This window comes from Pleurodeles waltl, chromosome 1_2 (genome assembly GCF_031143425.1).
Source record: "Pleurodeles waltl isolate 20211129_DDA chromosome 1_2, aPleWal1.hap1.20221129, whole genome shotgun sequence".
Taxonomy (NCBI): Eukaryota; Metazoa; Chordata; class Amphibia; order Caudata; family Salamandridae; genus Pleurodeles; species Pleurodeles waltl.
Window position 1 is genome coordinate 984,324,970 of NC_090437.1, and position 20,191 is coordinate 984,345,160.

At 44.0% G+C, this 20,191-nt stretch overlaps 1 protein-coding gene across 1 annotated transcript in view; it reads left to right on the plus strand.

The window, feature by feature from the left end:
- Nucleotides 1–20,191, plus strand: part of TEC (tec protein tyrosine kinase) — a 495,677-nt gene that overhangs the window by 68,618 nt on the left and 406,868 nt on the right. Inside the window, exon 2 of the mRNA XM_069201615.1 lies at nt 16,378–16,430. Within this exon, the coding sequence (XP_069057716.1) occupies nt 16,390–16,430 (41 nt within the window). The 5' untranslated portion in view covers nt 16,378–16,389. The remainder of the gene's footprint in view (nt 1–16,377; nt 16,431–20,191) is intronic.

Here is a 20,191-nt window from a genome sequence, read left to right on the forward strand (position 1 = left end):
AGGTGTGCACTTCACAAATGAAGGCAAGAGAGTTTTTCTTTCAAACCTGAAATTCTGCATCCATTCTTACATGTAACTATCTCATTCTAACAATGAACACAAAGGCCCTTGTGAGAGCCACCTTATTGCCTGAAATTCTTGTTCATTTGTGGTATATATTTTTTTATTTTTCAAAATATTCGCGACAACATCGCAATATTTGCGAATATACCACAAAAATACAAGACAAAAGCAGGCTTTCAATACACACCAACCCATTCAAAATTGATAAGTACTTATATAAGCAATTTTGAACATTAGACACCAAAGATTAATTTCGAAAGAAGTCCACAAACATATATAGGAGTATGTCTCTCACTCCATGTGTACAATTATGAATCAGTCTTTCAGTGGTCTAAGAATGGGTATGTGAGGGTGTGACTGGGTTTGTGAATGGGTATGTGAGGATGTGAGTGGGTCTGTGAATGGTTGCATCAGGGTGAGCCCACGTCTGCAAATGGGTGCATCAGAGTGTGAGTTGATCTATAAATGGGTTCATGAGGGTGTGACTAGGTCTGCGAATGGGTACATCAGTGTGAGTGGATCTATGAGTGAATGCATGATGATATGAGTTACTCTGCAAGTGGGCGCATCAGGATATGAGTGAATCTGTAAATGGGTACATGAAGGTGTTACTGGGTCTCTGAATGGGTGCATGAGGGTCTGAGTTGATCTGTTAATAGGTGCATAAGGGTCTGAGTGGATATGTGAATGGGTGCATGAAGGTATGACTAGATCTGCAAATGTGTGTGTTAGAGTATGAGTGAATCTGTGAATGGGTGCATGAGGGTATGAGTGAGTTTGCGAATGGGTGCATCAGGTTGTGAATGAATCTGTGAATGACGGTGTGACAGTGTGAGTGAGTCTGCGATTGGGTGTGTGAGGGTTTAATTGGGCCTGCGAATGGGTCTGTCAGGGTGTGAGTGGATCTGTGAATGGGTGTATGAGAGCGTGACTGGGTCTGGAAATGGGTGCATGAGAGTATGACTGGGTCTGTGATTGGGTGCGTGAAAGTGTGACTGGGTCTAGGAATGGGTGTGTGAGGGTGTGTCTGCGTCTGTGAATAGGTGTATGAGGTTGTGAGTGGGTCTGTGAATGGTTGCATCAGGATGAATCCACGTCGTGTGAGTAGATCTGTGAGTGGATGCATGACGATGTGAGTTACTCTGCAAATGGGTGCATCAGGGTATGAGTGAATCTGTGAATGGGTGCATGAGGGTGTTACTGGGTCTCTCAATGGGTGCATGAAGGTATGAGTGGATCTGTGAATGGGTGCATAAGAGTCTGAGTGGATATGTGAATTGGTGCATGAAGGTATGACTAGATCTGCAAATGGGTATGTCAGGGTATGAGTGAATCTGAATGGGTTTATGAAGGTATGACTGAGTCTGCGAATGGGTGCATCAGGATGTGAGTGAATCTGTGAATGGCTGCGTGACAGTGTGAGTGAGTCTGCAAATGGATATGTGAGGGTGTAGCTGGGTCTGCGAATGGCTGCGTCAGGGTGTGAGTGGATCTGTGATCTGTTACTGGGTCTGCAAATGGGTGCATGAGAGTATGACTAGGTCTGTGATTGGGTGCTTGAGAGTGTGACTGGGTTTACGAATGAGTGTGTGAGGGTGTAACTGGGTCTGTGAGTAGGTGTATGAAGGTGTGAGTGGGCCTGTGAATGGGTACATCAGGGTTACCTACGTCTGCGAATGGGTGCATCAGAGTGTGAGTGCATCTACGAATGGGTGCATGGGGGCCTGACTTGGTCTGCGAATGGGTGCATCAGGGTATGGTTGGATCTGTGATTGGGTGCATGAAGATGTGCCTCGGTCTGCGAATAGGTGCATCAAAGTGTGGATGGGCCTGCAAATAGGTGTGTGACGGTTTGACTGGGTCAGTGAATGGGTGCGTCAGAGTATGAGTGTATCTGTGAATGGGTGCATGAGGGTATGAGTGAGTCTGCGAATGGGTGCATCAGGGTCTGAGTGTATCTGTGTATCTGTGAATATGTACATGACAGTGTGTGAGTCTGCAAATGGGTGCAGGAGGGTGTAACTGCACCTGCAAATGGGTGCATTAGGGTGTAAGTGGAAGTGGATCTGTGAATGGGTGTATGAGAGCGTGACTGGGCCTCCAAATGGGTGCATGAAACTATAACTGAGTCTGTGATTAGGTGCGTGAGACAGTCATTGGGTCTACGAAGTCTTTGTGTAAGGGTGTGACTGGATCTATGAATGGGTGTATGAGGAGGTGAGTGGGTCTGAATGGGTGTATCAGAGTGAGCCTATGCCTGCGAATGGGTGCATCAGAGTGTGAGTGAATCTATGAATGGGTGCATGAAGGTGTGACTAGGTCTGCGAATGTGTGCGTCAGGGTGTGATTGGATCTGTGAATGGATGCATGATGATGTGCCTAGGTGTGCGAATGGGTGCATCAGAGAGTGAGTGAATCTATGAATGAGTGCATGAGGGTGTGATTGGCTCTGCAAATGGGTGCGTGACGGTGTCACTGGGACTCTGAATGGGTGCAGAAATGTGTGAGTGGATCTGTGAATGGATGCGTGAGGGTCTGATTGGATCTGTAATAGGTTGCATGAGGATGTGAGTGGATGTGCCAATGGGTGTGTGGAGGTTTGAGTAGGTCTGTGAATGGAGGCATAAAGGAGTGACTAGGTCTGTGAATGGGTGTATGTGAGTGTGACTGGGTCTGTGAATAGGTGCATGATGGTGTAACTGGGTCTGCGAATTGGTGCGTCAGGGTGTAAGTGGGTCTGTGAATGGGTGCACAAGAGCGACAGGGTCTGCGAATGGGTGTGTCAGAGTGTGAGTGGATTTGTGAATGGGTGAATGAGGGTGTGAGTGAGTCTGCGAATGGATGCATCAGGGTGTGAGTTTATCTGTGAATGAGTGTGTGACACAGTGATTCTACAAATAGGTGCATGAGAGTGTAACTGCGTGTGAATGGGTGCGTCTGGGTGTGAATGAATCTGTGAATGGGTGTATGAGAGTCAGATTAGATCTGCAAATGGGTGCGTGAGAGTATACATGGGGGATAAGGTTGTGACTGAGCCTGCAAATGGGGGAACCACAAGCCTCACAGTGGTCTTAATAAACGCCACTCCTCATGGAGGAAACCAAATAATGTGGGATGTGAAGAAATGCGAACTCAAGATACTGGCTATGACCAGAACTAGCTTAACGTTGCTAGGCAACCTTGCCAAGTTGGCGCTCTCCAAAACTGCCCAAAAGTTGCCTCTTCACTACCATCTCTCCCACCAAAGTGACCCCGGCGCCAGCACCAATCACCAACTGTCGGCATTTCTCTGACGCCATCGCAAGCACAATGAGACTCTGCTTCTCTGGTAACTCCTGACAACCGGTCAAAGTTGGAGAGACAGACAGAGAGACAACCAATGGGGAGGTGGAAGCAGCCTATCTTAAACAGAAGCTGTTCATCCTAATTAAGCTGAAGGTATTCAGTTTACATCGCGTGTAAATACATGAATACATTTTCTGCATTTTGTGGACAAGGAACATTGCACTTGAAAGGTGTTTTAGTTTAACTGTGGCTGTGATTAGGTGAGCCGTCACAAGCTAGGCAAAGATGGGTTAGAAGCCCTGGCTTTAAGCTCTGCAAATCCGAACTGATTGTCTCAAAGAAAGCACTCTAGATTTACAAGCCTGCAAAGGGAAGACAACTTTGTATTTTTAATTTAAGTAAATGCAGAGAGTGCTTGAGAGGCATTTTCCTCATGTACAAAGAAATTAAGAAATATAATTATAAAGTCAACCCCCCTAACAGAACGGTTTGCTAAAAGGAAAAGCTATTTACACCTGTTGTTGGAAATGGCCTTTCTGCAGGGTCACTCCCAAACTTTTTGCCTTCCTCCTTCTCTTTTTCTGACCACATTTTTTGCTGGCTTTAGGACTGCGCACTTTGCCACTGCTAATCAGTGCTAAAGTGCATGTGCTCTCTCCTTAAAATATGGTGACATTGGCTCATACCCAATTGGCTTATTTAATTTACTTGTAAGTCCCTAGTCAAGTGCACTACATGTTCCCATGGCCTGTAAATTAAATGCTGCTAGTGGGCTGCAGCACTGGTTGTGCCACCCATATAAGTAGTCCTCCATCCATGTCTCAGGTCTGCCATTGCAGGGCCTTTGTGTGCAGTCTCACTGCCACTTCCACTTGGCATTTAAAATTAATTGCCAAGCCTTAACCTCCCCTTTTCCTACTTATAGGTCATCCCCTAAGGTAGGCCATAGGTAGCCCATAGGGCAGGGTGCTATGTAGGTAAAAGGCAGGACATGAATGTGTGTGTTCTGCATGTCCTGGTGGTGTAAAACTCCTAAATTCGTTTTTACTGCTGTTCGACCTGCTTCTTTCATAGAATAGCATTAGGGCTACACTCATATACTGTTTGAGTGGTAGATTCAGATCTGAAAGGAGTAACCAGGTCATAGTATGGCCAGAATGGTAATAGAAAATCCTGCTTATTGGTGAAGTTGGATTTCATATTGCTGTTCTAGAAATGCCACTTTTAGAAAGTGAGCATTTCTCTACACTAAAATTCTTATGTGCCCTACAATCCATGTCTGGCTGGGTTAGTTGACAGCTCCCTTGTTCATTTCACTCAGACAACCCCAAACACAGGATACTCAGTCACACCTGCACACATCTGCATACTGAATGGGTCTTCCTGGCTGAGAGGGTGGAGGGCCTGACACTTACATGCCAAAGGACAGTGGCCTGCCCTCACACAATGGACTACCAAACCTCATAATGGGACCCTGACAGACAGGATGGAACTGAAAGGGAACCTTGTGCACTTCTAAGCCACTCTTTGAAGTCTCCCCCACTTCAAAGGCCCATTTGGGTATATAAAGAGGGCCTCTGACCCTACCAACTCAGACACTTCTGAAGTTAGCCACTTCTTGACAAGACACTTTCGGGGAAAGAAACTCTGCACCAGAACCTGCAACCTGCCAAGAGAAGCTACCTGACTGCTTTGCTGTAAAAGACTGCTGCCTTGCTGTTGCCCTGCTGCCTTCAGGCTCTGCTGAGAAGTGCTCTCCAAGGGCTTGGATTGAGCTTGCCTCCTGTTCCCTGAAGTCTCCCCACTTGCCTGGCCTAAACCTTCTCTTTTCTTACATGTAAGACACCCCTAAGGTAGGCCCTAGGCAGACCCTTGGGCAGGGTGCAGTGTATGTTTAAGGTATACTGTGTTTTATATGTCCTGACAGTGAAATACTGCCAAATTCGTTTTTCACTGTTGCAAGGCCTATTTCTCTCATAGGTCAACATAGGGGTTGCCTTTAAAAACGATTAAAGTGTAAATTCCCTTTGGAAGCAGATAGGCGTGGAGTCTGGGGTCTCTGAGCTCACAATTTAAAAATACATCTTTTAGTAAAGTTGGTTTTAAGATTGTGTGTTTGAAAATGCCACTTTTAGAAAGTGGGCATTTTCTTGCTTAAACCATTCTGTGACTCTTCCTGTTTGTGGATTACCTGTCTGGGTCAGTTTGACAGTTGGGCTGTTTCCACCTCTCTCTAGACAGTGACACAAAGGGAGCTGGGGCATAGCCTGCATATCCTGATGGGCCATCTGTGCTAGGAGAGAGGAGAGGAGTGGTCACTTACCCCTGGAAGGGCTGTGCCTGCCCTCACACAATGCAGTCACCAACCACCTGGTGTGTGTCTGGGGCCTGGTCTGGGCAAGGCATGATTTCACAAACAAGAGAGACTTTCCTTTGAAGTAAGCCTACTTCAAAGGCCAAAATGGGTATAAGAAGAGCACCCAAAACCACAGACTTTAGATCACTTCTGGACATCAAAAGGAACCTCTGCCTGGAGAAGAGCTGAATAGCTGAGGAGAAATGCTGCCCTGCCTGTGACTGTGCTTTGTGGAGCTATCCTGCAGTTGCTGCTTCTGCCTGTGCAAGGGGACAAAGACTGGACTTTGTTGTATATTCCTGCTTGTGAAGAAATCTCCAAGGGCTTTTCCTGAGTTTGCCTCCTGTTGTTGAAGTATTAGGGCCATCAAAGACTTCTGCCAGCACCTGGTGCCCTAGCTAGTTCCTGGGGCCTTGACAGGTGAAGCTGGCAGACCAAGATTGAAAATCCATGCACAGACCGCCGTGCGGGGAAAATTTCGACGCACCTTCCGAGACGTGGCTGAAAAATGACGCATCGCCGGCTTTGCAGCAGAATTTCGACGCACGCACCTGGACAAATGACGCGCAACACCCGCTGACGGAGGCTGATAATGTCGCAACCCACATTGCGCGGTTTTGCGGATACCGTGTGTCAAGATTTTTGATGCGCAACCTTGCTGGGCACGGAAAAACGACACACCATCGGCTCGGACCCGAGTGCTTGCCCGTATCGACGCATCGCTCTCCTGCAGAGAGGAAAAACGACGCACTCCGACCGGAGAAGGAGAAACGACGCACGGTCTTGCTTGCGGGTAAGAAATCTACACATCCCTAACCTTTTTCGGCGCATACTCGCCCATGCGTGTTATTTTGACGCTACCCAGGTACTTTTCAACGCTAACAGTGTTTTTACTGTTTACTAAAGGATTTAAGACTCTTTAGCTTTTAAAATTAATAACTTGACTTGTGTATGTTGGATTTTTGTAGTTTTGGTCTTGTTTTGTTTAGATAAATATTTCCTATTTTTCTAAACCTGTGTTGTGTCATTTGTACTGTTTTCACTAAGTTACTGTGTGTGTTGGTACAAATACTTTACACCTAGATTCTGAAGTTAAGCATGCCTGCTTGTGCCAAGCTACCAAGGGGGTGAGCGAGGGTTAACTGAGGGTGATTCTCCTTTACCCTGACTAAAGTGAGGGTCCTTGCTTGGACAGGGGGTAACCTGACTGCCAACCAAAGACCCCATTTCTAACATACAAAACCTCTGGGTATCTCTTTTTTTTAGAACCTTTTTTATTGGCGTTTTCAACATACATCACACATTACGTCATCAGATGAAAAGCAGGAGTTCAGCAGAGGCTAGCCAGATATGCTCCAAACAGAAAGTCTCCCTATCAACTCCAGTGATACCCTCTGGCTATCTCCACCATTAGTAAACAGTATTGTAAGGGGTTTTATTAACTTGGATGTTTCCTTACCCTATAAAGAAATCAAATGTTTGGGATTTGGCAATGGAGATGCATTTTTCTTCTGAGATGTGCCTGCAGTTCACCCTTTCCTTCATGCTATTTTTTTTAACTCTGGCCATAGATGACTAGACCTATCATAGGACAAACAGAAAAGGCTCATTTTCACCATAAGAAATACCCCACTCCAGTAACTGCATCCTCTGATGCACACCATGGCCATGGCCGAATGTTTCAAGGTATCCCAGAGGAGACGGACTGTGTTGTTTCCCGCGTTGTCTTTTTACGGAGAGCGTAGGCTGGTAGGCAATTTAGCTATGCTGAAGGCACGGACGTTTGCAGAATGGCGTCATTTTGTTTCATTTTGACATTCACACAATGCACAACTTCCATTGTGGCATACAACAGGGGTGACTTTCTACTCCAGTAGACCTCAATTCAAGGGATATTAATGCAGTGCAAAAGGAAACATCCTAATTTCTGCCAATCTAGCCTGTTGGTAGCTGGTTACAACCACTGCCTAGGAAGTGAACTCAGTCTGACATGATGCCTTGCTAGGAAAATTAAATGAGTAGCGTGTATTATTCAAGTGCTTAGGGACATCTGGGTTTGAGTTGTATACTGTTTTATTTGTAATTATTTGTAAAAGTATGTCAGTAATTATCTAAGTGCATAACGTTTTTCCCTCAGTGAATATTCAGTGGTTAGACTCCAAAAAAGGCTTGGCGCGTGTTAGTTGTGGACGAGTCGAGCAAGACTCGAATCTGACGCGAGCCAAATGTGTGGTTCGGACTTTGTCCCTGGCTCCCAAATACAACCATGCCGAGTACCCCTAACACTTCCTAATGCATTTTTATAGGACAATAACTGCTAAAACGTAGGAAAGCCGAGTGAAGCCTTACATTTTACAGAATGCTGCTGAAATATTTCCACAGAAAGTGGAGTTCAAACGCAGGATCAGAACGTTGACCACATTAAATGAATACAGTGCAGGATCTGTGCATTATAAAAAACTTGCTGCCAAATATATAGTGGGCATGCTAAACACTTCTTGGGTCACTTGTGACAACGTTGGCAGGGCATAAAATATTCTTGAACGTTTCAAAGTTTTTATAACTATTGCTTTCAAAAATGGTACACAATGCTTTGATATCTTATGTACTAATTCAGACACTTCGAAATGTTGAAAAAAAGCATTTTAGTCATCTTATTTTATTATGGTGTACAGTATATTGCAGAGTTTATGTGGCAACTCTTACATGAAGCCAGATTCTTGGCTCATCGACTGTAGGGATTCTCGGATTTGCTCATCTCTATTTTATGGTTAACAAAATCTGTCAAACGAACTAGGGTGCTAAACTACTTGGTTGCTACGTCACTACTCCAGTGTTGTCATAAAACTACACAGGACATAAATACAGAGGCTGACACAAAAAATCAAACTAGTTTTTAGTAATTATGCAAATAAACACATTTCTATCTTTCTCTGAGGATTATTTTTAATTCCTGTGGAGTTCAGAAAATCTAAAACTATAATCATAATCTCAGTTTTTCAGATAACTCATATTTTCCGTGCATTTGTACTTTTAGACTAATGTGGTTAAAATTATACTCTGCATGTTTGTCCCTAATCATTGCTTGTACATTTCTTTTATTTAATAGGGTTGGCTTTATATGTCATTTGGCACTAATGACGGCAAGTTTTTTGTGGATATATAACTTTGGAATTCAGAATTGTTGATTGTTGGTTGGCAAACATGGCAATATCTTGAGGTGTGTTTCGATATTGCAAAATTAGCAGGTAGTTGTCAATGGTCATAATAGACAAAGGATCTATGGGCCAGATGTAGCAACCAGTTTGCGACTCGCAAATGTCAAAAATCGCCGTTTGCGAGTCGCAAACCGGAGTTTGCTATGCAGAAATGCATTTTGCGAGTCGGGACCGACTCGCAAAATGCATTTCAGAGTCACAAATAGGAAGGGGTGTTCCCTTCCTATTTGCGAGTCACAGTGGTATGCAACTCCATTTGCGACCGCGTACGCGGTCACAAATGGAGTCGCAGCTACCATCCACTTGAAGTGGATGGTAACCCACTCGCAAATGGGAAGGAGTCCCCATGGGACCCCTTCCCCTTTGTGACTGGACCCCATATTATTTTTTCAGGGCAGGTAGTGGTCCAAGAGACCACTACCTGCCCTGAAAAAATTCCGAAACAAAAGGTTTCGGATTTTTTTTTAAGTGCAGCTCGTTTTCCTTTAAGGAAAACGGGCTACACTTGAAAAAAAAAAAACTGCTTTATTTACAAGCAGTCACGGACATGGAGGTCTGCTGACTACAGCAGGCCTCCATATCAGTGAGTGCCCATAGTCGCTATGGGGCCGCAATTTGCGACCCACCTCATTAATATTAATGAGGTGGGTCTTTGCGACCCCATAGCGACTCGCAGAAGGTGTCTGAGACACCTTTCTGCATATGGTTTTGCGACTCGGAAATTGCGAGTCGCTCGGAGTCGCAATTTCCGAGTCGCAAAACCAAGTTTTGCTACATCTGGCCCTATATTCATTCTTTGTGCGCAAATCACAGGAATTCTTGAGTCGAAGAGCGCAGAGCTCCTGCTTCTAGTTCCCAAAAGGTTCCTCTAAAGTTCCCACTTGCGGGCAGGACCATAATTGGATCCTGTGTTTGCCGCTGCAAAATGAAATTGCAGCACCTTCTTGATAGGAGTAGGCAGCTACGTTCAACCTCTGCTGAAAATGTTGCAGGTATTCTGACTCTCATTTTTCAATAAGTCTTTTTTTTTGGTATGCAAAAGTTGTGCAAACCAGGGGACTCGGAGAACAACAAAGCCTCAGATATGAACATTATGACACTTTCACGAGAAATCAATAAAGCACGATAATGAACATAGAGGCACGTAAATGTTGATGGTGACATAGACGGTAAAGGAAACTGAGTCAGATTTTAAATTCCATTTAGATAAGGAGCTGTACCCATGATTCACTGGTAAATACACAGTAATTCTGCAGTCTCCGGGGATGTCTGGTAGTAAGGAACCTTATCCATCTTGCCTATGCCTTCATCATAATGTGGCTTATAGCTATAGGACTTGGAGATATGCAGAGCATTGTGCCCCAGAAGAATATTACAAAGAAAGCTGTAGATTCTTCCGAAAAAAAGAATGAGGAATTCGGTGCTGTGACTGCATAACATATTCTATATGGAGACACAGAGATGATCTAAATGATTGTGATGCAGCCAAGAATAGATGGTGGGAAAGACGGCCAGTGGTGTAGATCCCAGTTCATAATTTCCACCAGGGGAAGAATATTACATGCCCACCTTCGCATTGACGAGGAAACTGCAAGTAAATAAAGTCTTCTGTTACTACATCAAATTTCAGGGACCACAATATGTGTCTGTGAGACTTCTGATCGCGAATAAGGTTGACCCACAGTCTGGATAATCTTTCAAAATATGTTAGGATTTGTATTGAATGCAAGCCAGACACTTGTGGGTGCTCTAGGTAGATAAAGAGGTCATCAGAATACATGCCCAGAGAAAACCCCACATATTCCTCTTGGTTCCCAAGAGTCTAGATAACAGCCCAATGTGCAGGGTGAACAGAAGGAGGATAGAGGGCAGCCAAGTTGATTCCCTCTTTCAGTAGCGAATGAGTGAGACAAAACGTGATTAACCTTTACTCTTACTGTCAGTTGAGCACCAGCATATATGACTGAGAAGACCCTGCAAAATCCTGTCGGTTTCCTGGAGTTTTCAGAAAAGCTCAATATCTAGATGGACCTACAGAGGTTCCCTTCATTGGCAGCACTGGAATGTAGTTCCAAAGTAGACTGTGACTTAGCTTCTGAAGAAGTACATACCTATGAGCCTGTCTGCTTAGGATGTATACTGTGGAACATTCCTTCACTGGCTTCTGTAAAGCCCAATCAAAGGAAAACCCTACAGGCAAAAGGAAAATGCAGGCTTATCCCTCCAGATAAGAGGTGGTGGTTGCCTCTCACTCACATAACCTTCCCTTGAAATTGTTGCCCTAGAAGTGCCTAAAACCATCCTTTTTGTTACAATTTGCTGGGACGGGAATGTCCACTGCATGGTATACCGGCGTATTCTTGAGATACTGTTTTTGCTGGTATTTAGACTCTGCTCACTTTATCACTGCTAACCAGTGCTAAAGTGGTATGCTCTCTCCCTTTAAAAATGGTAACACTGGATCATACCCAATTGGGCTATTTAATTTACTTACAAGTCCCTAGTAGAGTGCACTATATGTGCCCAGGGCCTGTAGATTAAAAGCTACTAGTGGGCCTGCAGCACTGATTGTGCCACCCACTTAAGTAGCCCCTTAACCATGTCTCAGGCCTGCCATTGCAAGGCCTGTGTGTGCAGTGTCACTGCCAATTCGACTTGGCATTTAAAAGCCCTTGCAAGCCTAAAACTCCCCGTTTTCTACCTGGGTAACACCGAGGGCAGGGTGCTGTGTAGGTAAAACACAGGACATGTACCTATGTAGTTTACATGTCCTGGTAGTGTAAAACACCTAAATTAGTTTTTACACTGCTGTGAGGCATGCTCCCTTCATAGGCTAACATTGGGGCTGCCCTCATACATTGTTTGAGTGGTAGCTGCTGATCTGAAAGGAGTAGGAAGGTCATATTTAGGATGGCCAGAATGGTGATACAAAATCCTGCTGACTGGTGAAGTTGGATTTAATATTACTATTTTAGAAATGCCACTTTTAGAAAGTAAGCATTTCTCTGCACTTAAATCTTTGTGTGCCTTAAAATCCATGTCTGGCTGGGGTTAGTTTACAGCTCCTTGTGCATTCACTTAGACACACCCCAAACACAGGATACTCAGCCTCACTTGCATACATCTGCATTTTGAATGGGTCTTCCTGGGCTGGGAGGGTGAAGGGCCTTCTCTCACACAAAGGACTGCCACACCCCCTACTGGGACCCTGGCAGATAGGATTGAACTGAAAGGGGACCTGGTGCACTTCTACGCCACTCTTTGAAGTCTCCCCCACTTCAAAGGCACATTTTGGTATAAAAACAGGGCCTCTGCCCCTACCAACTCAGACACTTCCTGGAGAAGAGAACCTGAACAAGAACCTGCATTCTGCCAAGAAGACCTGCCTGGCTGCTCAAAGGACTCACCTGTCTGCTTTCTATGAAGGACTGCTGCCTTGCTGTTGCCCTGTTGCCTTGCTGCTCTCTGGCTTTGGTGAAGAAGTGCTCTCGAAGGGCTTGGATAGAGCTTGCCTCTTGTTCCCTGAAGTCTCAGGACCAAAAAGACTTCATCTCTACAAGAAGGACCCCTTGTGCGTCAAAATTCGATGCGCAGCCTGCCAGAAACGGCGCGCAGCCTGCATCGTGGTGAAAATTTCACCGCACGCCGACCCTCAACGACGCAGCTCAACTTTGCAGCAAGAAGATCGACGCAGCACCAGTGTTGCGACCGTAACTTCGACGCACGGGCTCACCGGATCGACGCATAGCCGAGCCGGAACGACACATAGCCCGACTTCCAGAGAGGAATCAACGCACCGCCTGCCATGCGGTAGAAAATTCAACGCAACACCTACTGAATCGACGCAGCTCCTGTGACTTCGTCCTAGCAGCGCCGGAAATCCACTCATTGTCCCCGGGGCGTCGGAAAACCCCGCAATCTGAAGAGGATCCACGACCGAGCACGGAAAATCAACGCACAGCCGTCCTTGCGTGAAAACTAAACGATGCATCACTGTGTGCGGCCCTGAGAAATCGATGCACACCCTTTTGTTTCCACGCATCTCCTCCTCTGCGGCCCTTTGCGGAGATTTTTTCATGTGAACCAGGTACTTTGTGCTTGAAAGAGACTTTGTTTGCTTTTAAAAGACTTAAGACACTTTATATTACTACATTTACTTATTGCATCTTTCATCGTTTTGACCTGCATTTATCCAGATAAATATTATATATTTTTCTAAACACTGTGTGGTGTATTTTTGGGGGTGCTATATTGTGGTATTGTATCATTTATTGCACAAATACTTTACACATTGCCTTCTAAGTTAAGCCTGACTGCTCAGTGCCAAGCTACCAGAGGGTGGGCACAGGATAATTTGGATTGTGTGTGACTTACCTTGACTAGAGTGAGGGTCCTTGCTTGGACAGGGGGTAACCTGACTGCCAACCAAAGACCCCATTTCTAACACTACTCTACTGTGAACATAGAGAACTAGGCCTGTTCCTCTCCATTTTAGGAGAGGCCTAGGGCCTATCCTGTGACCTGGAAGAGCACACCAAGTGCACCCTCATAGTGTAAAGTGGACTACTGTCCTTGTTCTGGGTGTATTATGTAAAGTGGTGATGGCAGCCTACCTGTGTTTTGTGATTTGTTATGTCAGTGAGGTCCATTATCCCCTGCTATGTAAATTTTTACTTTTATGGGAAACTCAGAACCTTACACTGATTTCCTGTGTACATGGTGAGTTCATCTGCATGTACAGTGAATGCATGACATGTATGGTAGTAGGACTGCGTCTATGAGCCTGAATACCGAGGCCACCCTAATGCATTTTGGGTACCTGTGGTTTTAGCACAGCACAATGTAGAAGTTAAGGATATCTTCTCCAGACAGTGGAAGCATTTTGCCTGCTCTGCTGTAGTTGGAGGGTAGAGACCCAGACACTGAAGTGGGGAGGATGGAGACATGGCTTCATTTAGAAATTCCATGAAGACTTTGTTAGCCTGGGGTTGTTGATTACTTCTCCTGAGCACTGCTATTTTGTAGATGGCTTAGCGAGGCTGCAGTGGGGCTGCAGTTTCTGTTGTTCAAGGTGAGGAAGTGTCTAGGCCAGGCCTCTGCTTCTGTCATCTCAGTACTCCTTACGGAAGGCTGATCGCAATCAGGCGCAGAGATCTTATGCTTCATTGTACTTTTGCTGTAGGTAAATCTGCTTGGAGTCAGCACCACTTTACATAAATGTTTTGTCTGGAGAGCAGCCTGAACCAACAATAAATACATCAGAGACATTGAACTGAGTTTTGAATGACAAAAGTGAGAATATTTTGAGTAATCTGCACCTGAGCATAATTTTGCTGAAGGAGCGGTGTAGTGTTTCACTGTTAATATGCAGCTTTGGTCACCCTGCATAACATGCCTTTTGAATTGTTTGATATTAACTTCTGTTGTGGAATTAAAGCATTTTCCAATAAAAGATAAGCACTGGACTGAACATTGTTAGTTTGCCTGTTGGTTGGTTGTTGAGTTCTAAACTCTTGGCCCCCTACTACCACCCCTATTCCTGAGAATCGTCTGCGCGCCTCTCCTTGTTACCTTGAGAATCAACCATGAAAAGAGTTTTAGTTGACCCAGTTTGCACAGTCATAGCAGGATGGACTCCAGGACATCAGTGGGACAGATGGGGCCTACTAGCCCCTGTGTGTCCTTTAGCCCCCAGCATAGTTTTGACATTATTTATGCATCACATTTATGTTAGTAATAGGTATATTCATAGCGTGATTTAGGGTAGTTTGGTTGTTAATATTTCCCGAAAAGACATTTTAAGAATCAACGGCTATTGTGACACCTATATTTGAAAGTTTTATTTTGGAGCCGTTTATTCTTTTGCAGTTGATTTGACTGAATTTATTTTCTGAAATGTTTGTAAATCATCAGGTTCCAAAATTTCTGTGCATTTATTTTCCATTTTTATTTCTGCAAAAAGAAAATTAGCACTACATTTAACATACAGCACTCAATGTACAGAACATACATTTAACAGCCTAGATTCATTACTTTAACAAACAGTAACTTGAGCAATCTTGTTGAGAATTACACGTTTATTTATATGCAGTTTTATATAGCATGAACAAGACCCAAGTGTAGCAGAGCGCTTTACATTGCCCACTGCGAAAAATCAAATAGTGGTTCATTAAATTGTTAGGTACTGGACAGCAGAGACACCACTGCTCAGTATCAGACTTCCAGATCACATGAAGCAGGGTCAGAGTAGATAACCAAAAGCAGCCCGGGAAACGTGTCCAAATCAGTCTTGCTCCCTTCATCTCCTTACACAATTTCTCTCTTTCCTTCTGTCATTTCCCTCTTCTCCCTCAGCGATTGCTTTCTCTCTACCTTTTCCCTCTCTCCTTTTCTTCCTCGCCCTCTTGATGCCTCCCTGTGCTTGCTGCAGTGAACCAGGGGGAGCTGGGAAAGTGACAGACACCAGAAGCAGCCATGGGCTTTCAAAACCATCTTCAAAGGGCTCCAACCCATCGGGTGAATGCCAGGTGGAATAAAATGCCTGTCTGGCCTTGACATTAAGAGAGAGAAAGGTTAGTTCAGTAGGCATTTCATCAATAGAAGCAGATTTAGACTCTTCTTCAAAGGTTCGAAAGAAGGGCATGTGAATTCAAAGAGGAATTGAGCTCCAGCTGAAGTGTAATGTTTAAAGCGAAAATCAAGGGGTGTGACTAACCAGGGTCTAGATGACTGCACATTTAAGCAGCTGAGAGGCGACAGGGAGATCTGTGAAGTCTAATTGGGCAGCAGAAAGTCACGGGACATTGTTGGATACCAAAAGAAATGGTCTCAGGTCCATCTCAACTAGATACAGCCTGAGGCATCTTCATCCTACCTCGTTCAGCTACAATGTGTTGGTCCCCAAGGTGTGTGAGTTCAACATAGTCAGCACTCCCCTGATAAAGCTGTTCCTGAGATAAATGGTGGGAGCAAAAAGTGTTGCAGCAAGTTTTAGAAGGTGCTGGTATACCAAAACAGTTAACACACTTAGTGGGTCATGGTATAACTGGAGCTGCACCCTTTGAGAATGGTGCCACGGGTGACCTGCATTCATGGAACTTTGCAGGGGGAGACAGAGAAATTGACTTTAAGCGGGTGGACATTACCCTTCAACCATCAGGCATCATTTGGGTGTCCATGCAGGGGATCCCACATTTTGACAGACGCCACACTCTTGCGTGGTCAGTTAATTGTTGCTTTTTTCACACCACTGGGACACTGCTATCAGGGACCGTGCATGGATTCAGCCCTCCTTGAACTATATATTGTGTTTCTAGCGTTGAGTTCTTTTACCCCATACATATGCTTGCAATTAATGCTGAAATTCATTAATCTTATTGAACCCATGCCAGATGAAAACAGTCAACTTTTAAGATTTCGTCATTCATAAAACAGTAAACTTTTTTTGTTTTACAGCTATGTTGATAGATGCAGAATCATTCTCCAAGACGCAAGAATGGAAATTTAAGGTATGTCTTGAATTATTCTGATATTAAACACTACAATTGAAATGTGTGATATCAAAGCAGCGTTTTTATACATCTGGAACAGTACCCTTGAAATTCAAGCATCACCAAAGGTTGAATCTTGTTCCCCTTTGCACATTTATTGCTGACCAATTGAGGAGACATACGTAAAAAACAATTATTCTGACAAAGCTATTGCCACATTATCCTTTCCTTGTCAAGTCCCTTTCTACCTTTTACTTTAAGTACCATGCCAGAACCTTTGAAAGAAAGGTCTTTAAGAGAAAACTATCAACAAAAGGTGACAAAAACCTTATCCGTGTCCTGTTTCCTCCTTACATGAGACAGAAAAAGAACAGAGGATGTGGAGCAGCTTTAGGTGCAAGGCATAATACAATATGGTAACTTCAAGGTTCCTTAAGGCAACAGGATCTATTGTCATTATTGTGTATTCTGGCTATCCGGCCGCCTTTTCCTTGATTTCCAGATGTTTTCACGGTTCCCCTAAGAGAGCAAGGTTAGAGTTCATGCTGGATTGTAGTTTTGATGCAAGTTCTGTTTTCATTTAAAAGGAAATACTGTACATTTCAGGAAAATATAACCTTATATTGGTTTCTATGTATAACTGTTTCCTTTAAAGTGCCAATTTTCCACCATTTGATATGGTTTTACATGTTGCAAGTGTTCTGGAAGCGTGCACTTGGGGGATGCGGAAATAGTCCTTTCATATGATGCATAATTTGGATTGCAGATAAGTAACTTGCACTTCAGACACCTTTAGCCTTTCACTTCGTGCTTGAAATGGACGTTGATCCCGGTAAAAAGACACTAATGCTTTCCGGGAAGGAAACATCAGTCTAGAATAAGTACAAGCAATGGTGGATATAATTCAGCAGCTAATGAATGTAGTGGACGCCTCCTATTTCTCACAAGAGACCCAAGAAGTAAGACAAATATTGTGAAACATTATCAAGCCCTACCAATTGTCATCTGAAGCAAGGGTGTGAGAAAGGTTCAGAAAAATAACTTCTGTGACCTATAGAAGGTGAAAGGGATCGTAGATAATTTAGCATTACCTGGACTTAAGGCCTCCAGGTAGATAGTCAAATATTGTTCCTTTTGCAGAATGGCTCCCAAAATTTGCCATCCTAAGATATGAATATGGGACTTTTGATGCGTACAAAATCAGAACACCAATTTTAAATTCCATCATTGTCTTTCTAAAACCATAAATTACTTTTTTTGCAAACTGCTTCAGCGTTATATTCTCACATACTTCCACCTTCTCACTACTCATGCGATGGGACTGCCACTTCTCCCACAACTTCACTTAATGTGGGTATAAATCTGACACCACAAATCTTTCCCTCTGCAGCTCAAATGGATCTTTCTTGTGATATTACGGAGAGTTGTGGGTTAGGCCCACAACCTCATCCAAATTGCTTGCTTTGCAGATACCTTCTCAGACTGAGATAATGTCCATTGTTTTGATGATGTGAGAAATACCATGTTCCCTTTACAAACTCTTAATTTCCTATTACTTCATGAACCCTCTATGTATACTATGTGATTGAGAAACCCTTCCCTGAAAAAAACTTGCCTTAGGAAACCAATGACGCTTTGCCCATATAATTTAATTTAACCCATCATCATTGGAGTCAACTATGAGGGTCACTCAGACCCCCTCAATAGTGCTTATAACGGTTTAAGCTTATAGCTGGCACTTAGAGCTGGATACACACAAATACACACACACAAACACACACACGCACTCTCTCTCTACGAATACATTTTTACAAAATGGATAGTTGGGTAGTGTTCCGCTTATAGCTGGCACTTATCGCTGGAAACACACAAACACACACACACACGCGCACCCACACACACACACACACACTCTCTCTCTCTCTCTCTCTCTCTCTCTCTACAAATACATTTAACGAAATGGATAGTTGGGCAGTGCTCATCATTTATAAACTCTACTGAGAAGCATTCTGATAACAAGCCAGATATGATCCAACACTACTTTGAAGCAACCGAATTAACCCCTTACCGGCCAAGCTCTTCTGGTGGACAATGTCAAGCAATCATGGCACTGTGGTAGAGGGGGAGGTGCGATGAAGATACGCTGATTCTTTATAGACATGATATTAGACGTTATCCACCACTGTTAATGTTCTGTTTTGTATTCCTGAAATTGTTTTGTCATTTAGACGATTATCTATTTACGTACCTTAACTGTTTGGGACTTTAGGTTCTTACATCGGACTGTAGGCTTCCTAAATCAATAAATAATTGTTTACAAAAATTAGTTTCTCACCTATTCTATTGTTCTGTGACGCGGGGCCTCCTCATTAGTCAGGATGGTGGCCATAACAGACATTACCGGCCCCCTCAGTGATACTGCAGCTCGGGGTATATTTTAGCTGGAGACTGCACTTGCTGCAAGCACTTGAGGTCTCCAGGGGACATACTTGTCACAAACATGCTGGTATCAGTGCAGGTGCGCCCATTCTGCAAAACCACATAATCTGGAGTATTTCCACCCCCAGTATTGTTAGGGAGGTGTAGTGGAAGAAACAAAGACCATGAATCTACCTGTTTTGTAACAGACTCATCAGTATGCAAATCTTGAATGCTAGAAAGTGCACATTAGTTGTAGTCATGCTAACATTTAATTAAGGAAGCATTCCCTCACTGCCAGGCTAAAGATCCAACTATGGCAGTCGGGCAAGAGGGGCAGGTTCTACTGAGTAGCATTGTGGTGTGCAGGGGTATATTGACCGCCATATCTGGTTGTTGTAGTGCTTCGAATGCGGGTCTCAAGAAATGCTCTGCAGTGCGAGCTGATACCACAATTGTGCTTAATAGGATTTTGCTCAGAGGGAGCATGAAGCGCAACACACTGGTCAGATACAGCAGTTTTCAACATAATGTCATCAGCACACATTTACAGACAAAGGTGACTGATGCTTGGGGACTGTGATGGAAAGCCTGATAGTGTAAGTGAATCACTCAGGGTGAACGTTTATACTGCTAACACTGTTGTGTACCTGTTTGTTGTAAAGTCTGTGTACACATAATCCATCACTAATTCTTGTTGGGTTCCAGAGCAGCGTGCTACTCTCCGAAAAGCGCCTCAACGCCTCGTCAGGGGTAGTAAGTGCTATATAAATACTATTACAATACAATACAATACATGTGAGATGGCTGCTGCTTCTTTGCACATTGAGCATACCTTTTCCAGGGACAGCTCCATATACAACATCCATTGAGGGGTCATTGGATAGTAATAGTAACCCACATTACGTGCTAGTTTACTGTAGAGTTGCATAACAACCATGTTTGCTCAAACTGTAACTGCACAATTTACATTCCAACCCTACTGTGCACTTTGGAGCATTCAAATCCAAGGAGGAAGAGGCAGTTTTTAAATGCGTTCAACAAGGAAGAAGAGAGAACAGTTTTTTTAAAACGATACCACCACAGTACAGGCATGTAATGTTAAAACACAGAAGCCATCATTAAGATGCATAAATCCAGAGTGGTATCGATGGGCTCAGCCCCAAGATCCCCTCCTGTTCTCATTCACAGTAACCCAGCAGGCATCCTATGATGCATGGTATTTGCATGGGCACCCACAAGCCCTATAAACTGTTTGCTCAGCTTCGGCGCTAAAGTCTATTCCACACGTCCGCTCTTTGAGTCCAGGTGGGGGTGGGGGATTAACGCAATCCATTGTCTGGCAACATCTCCTTTGGCCA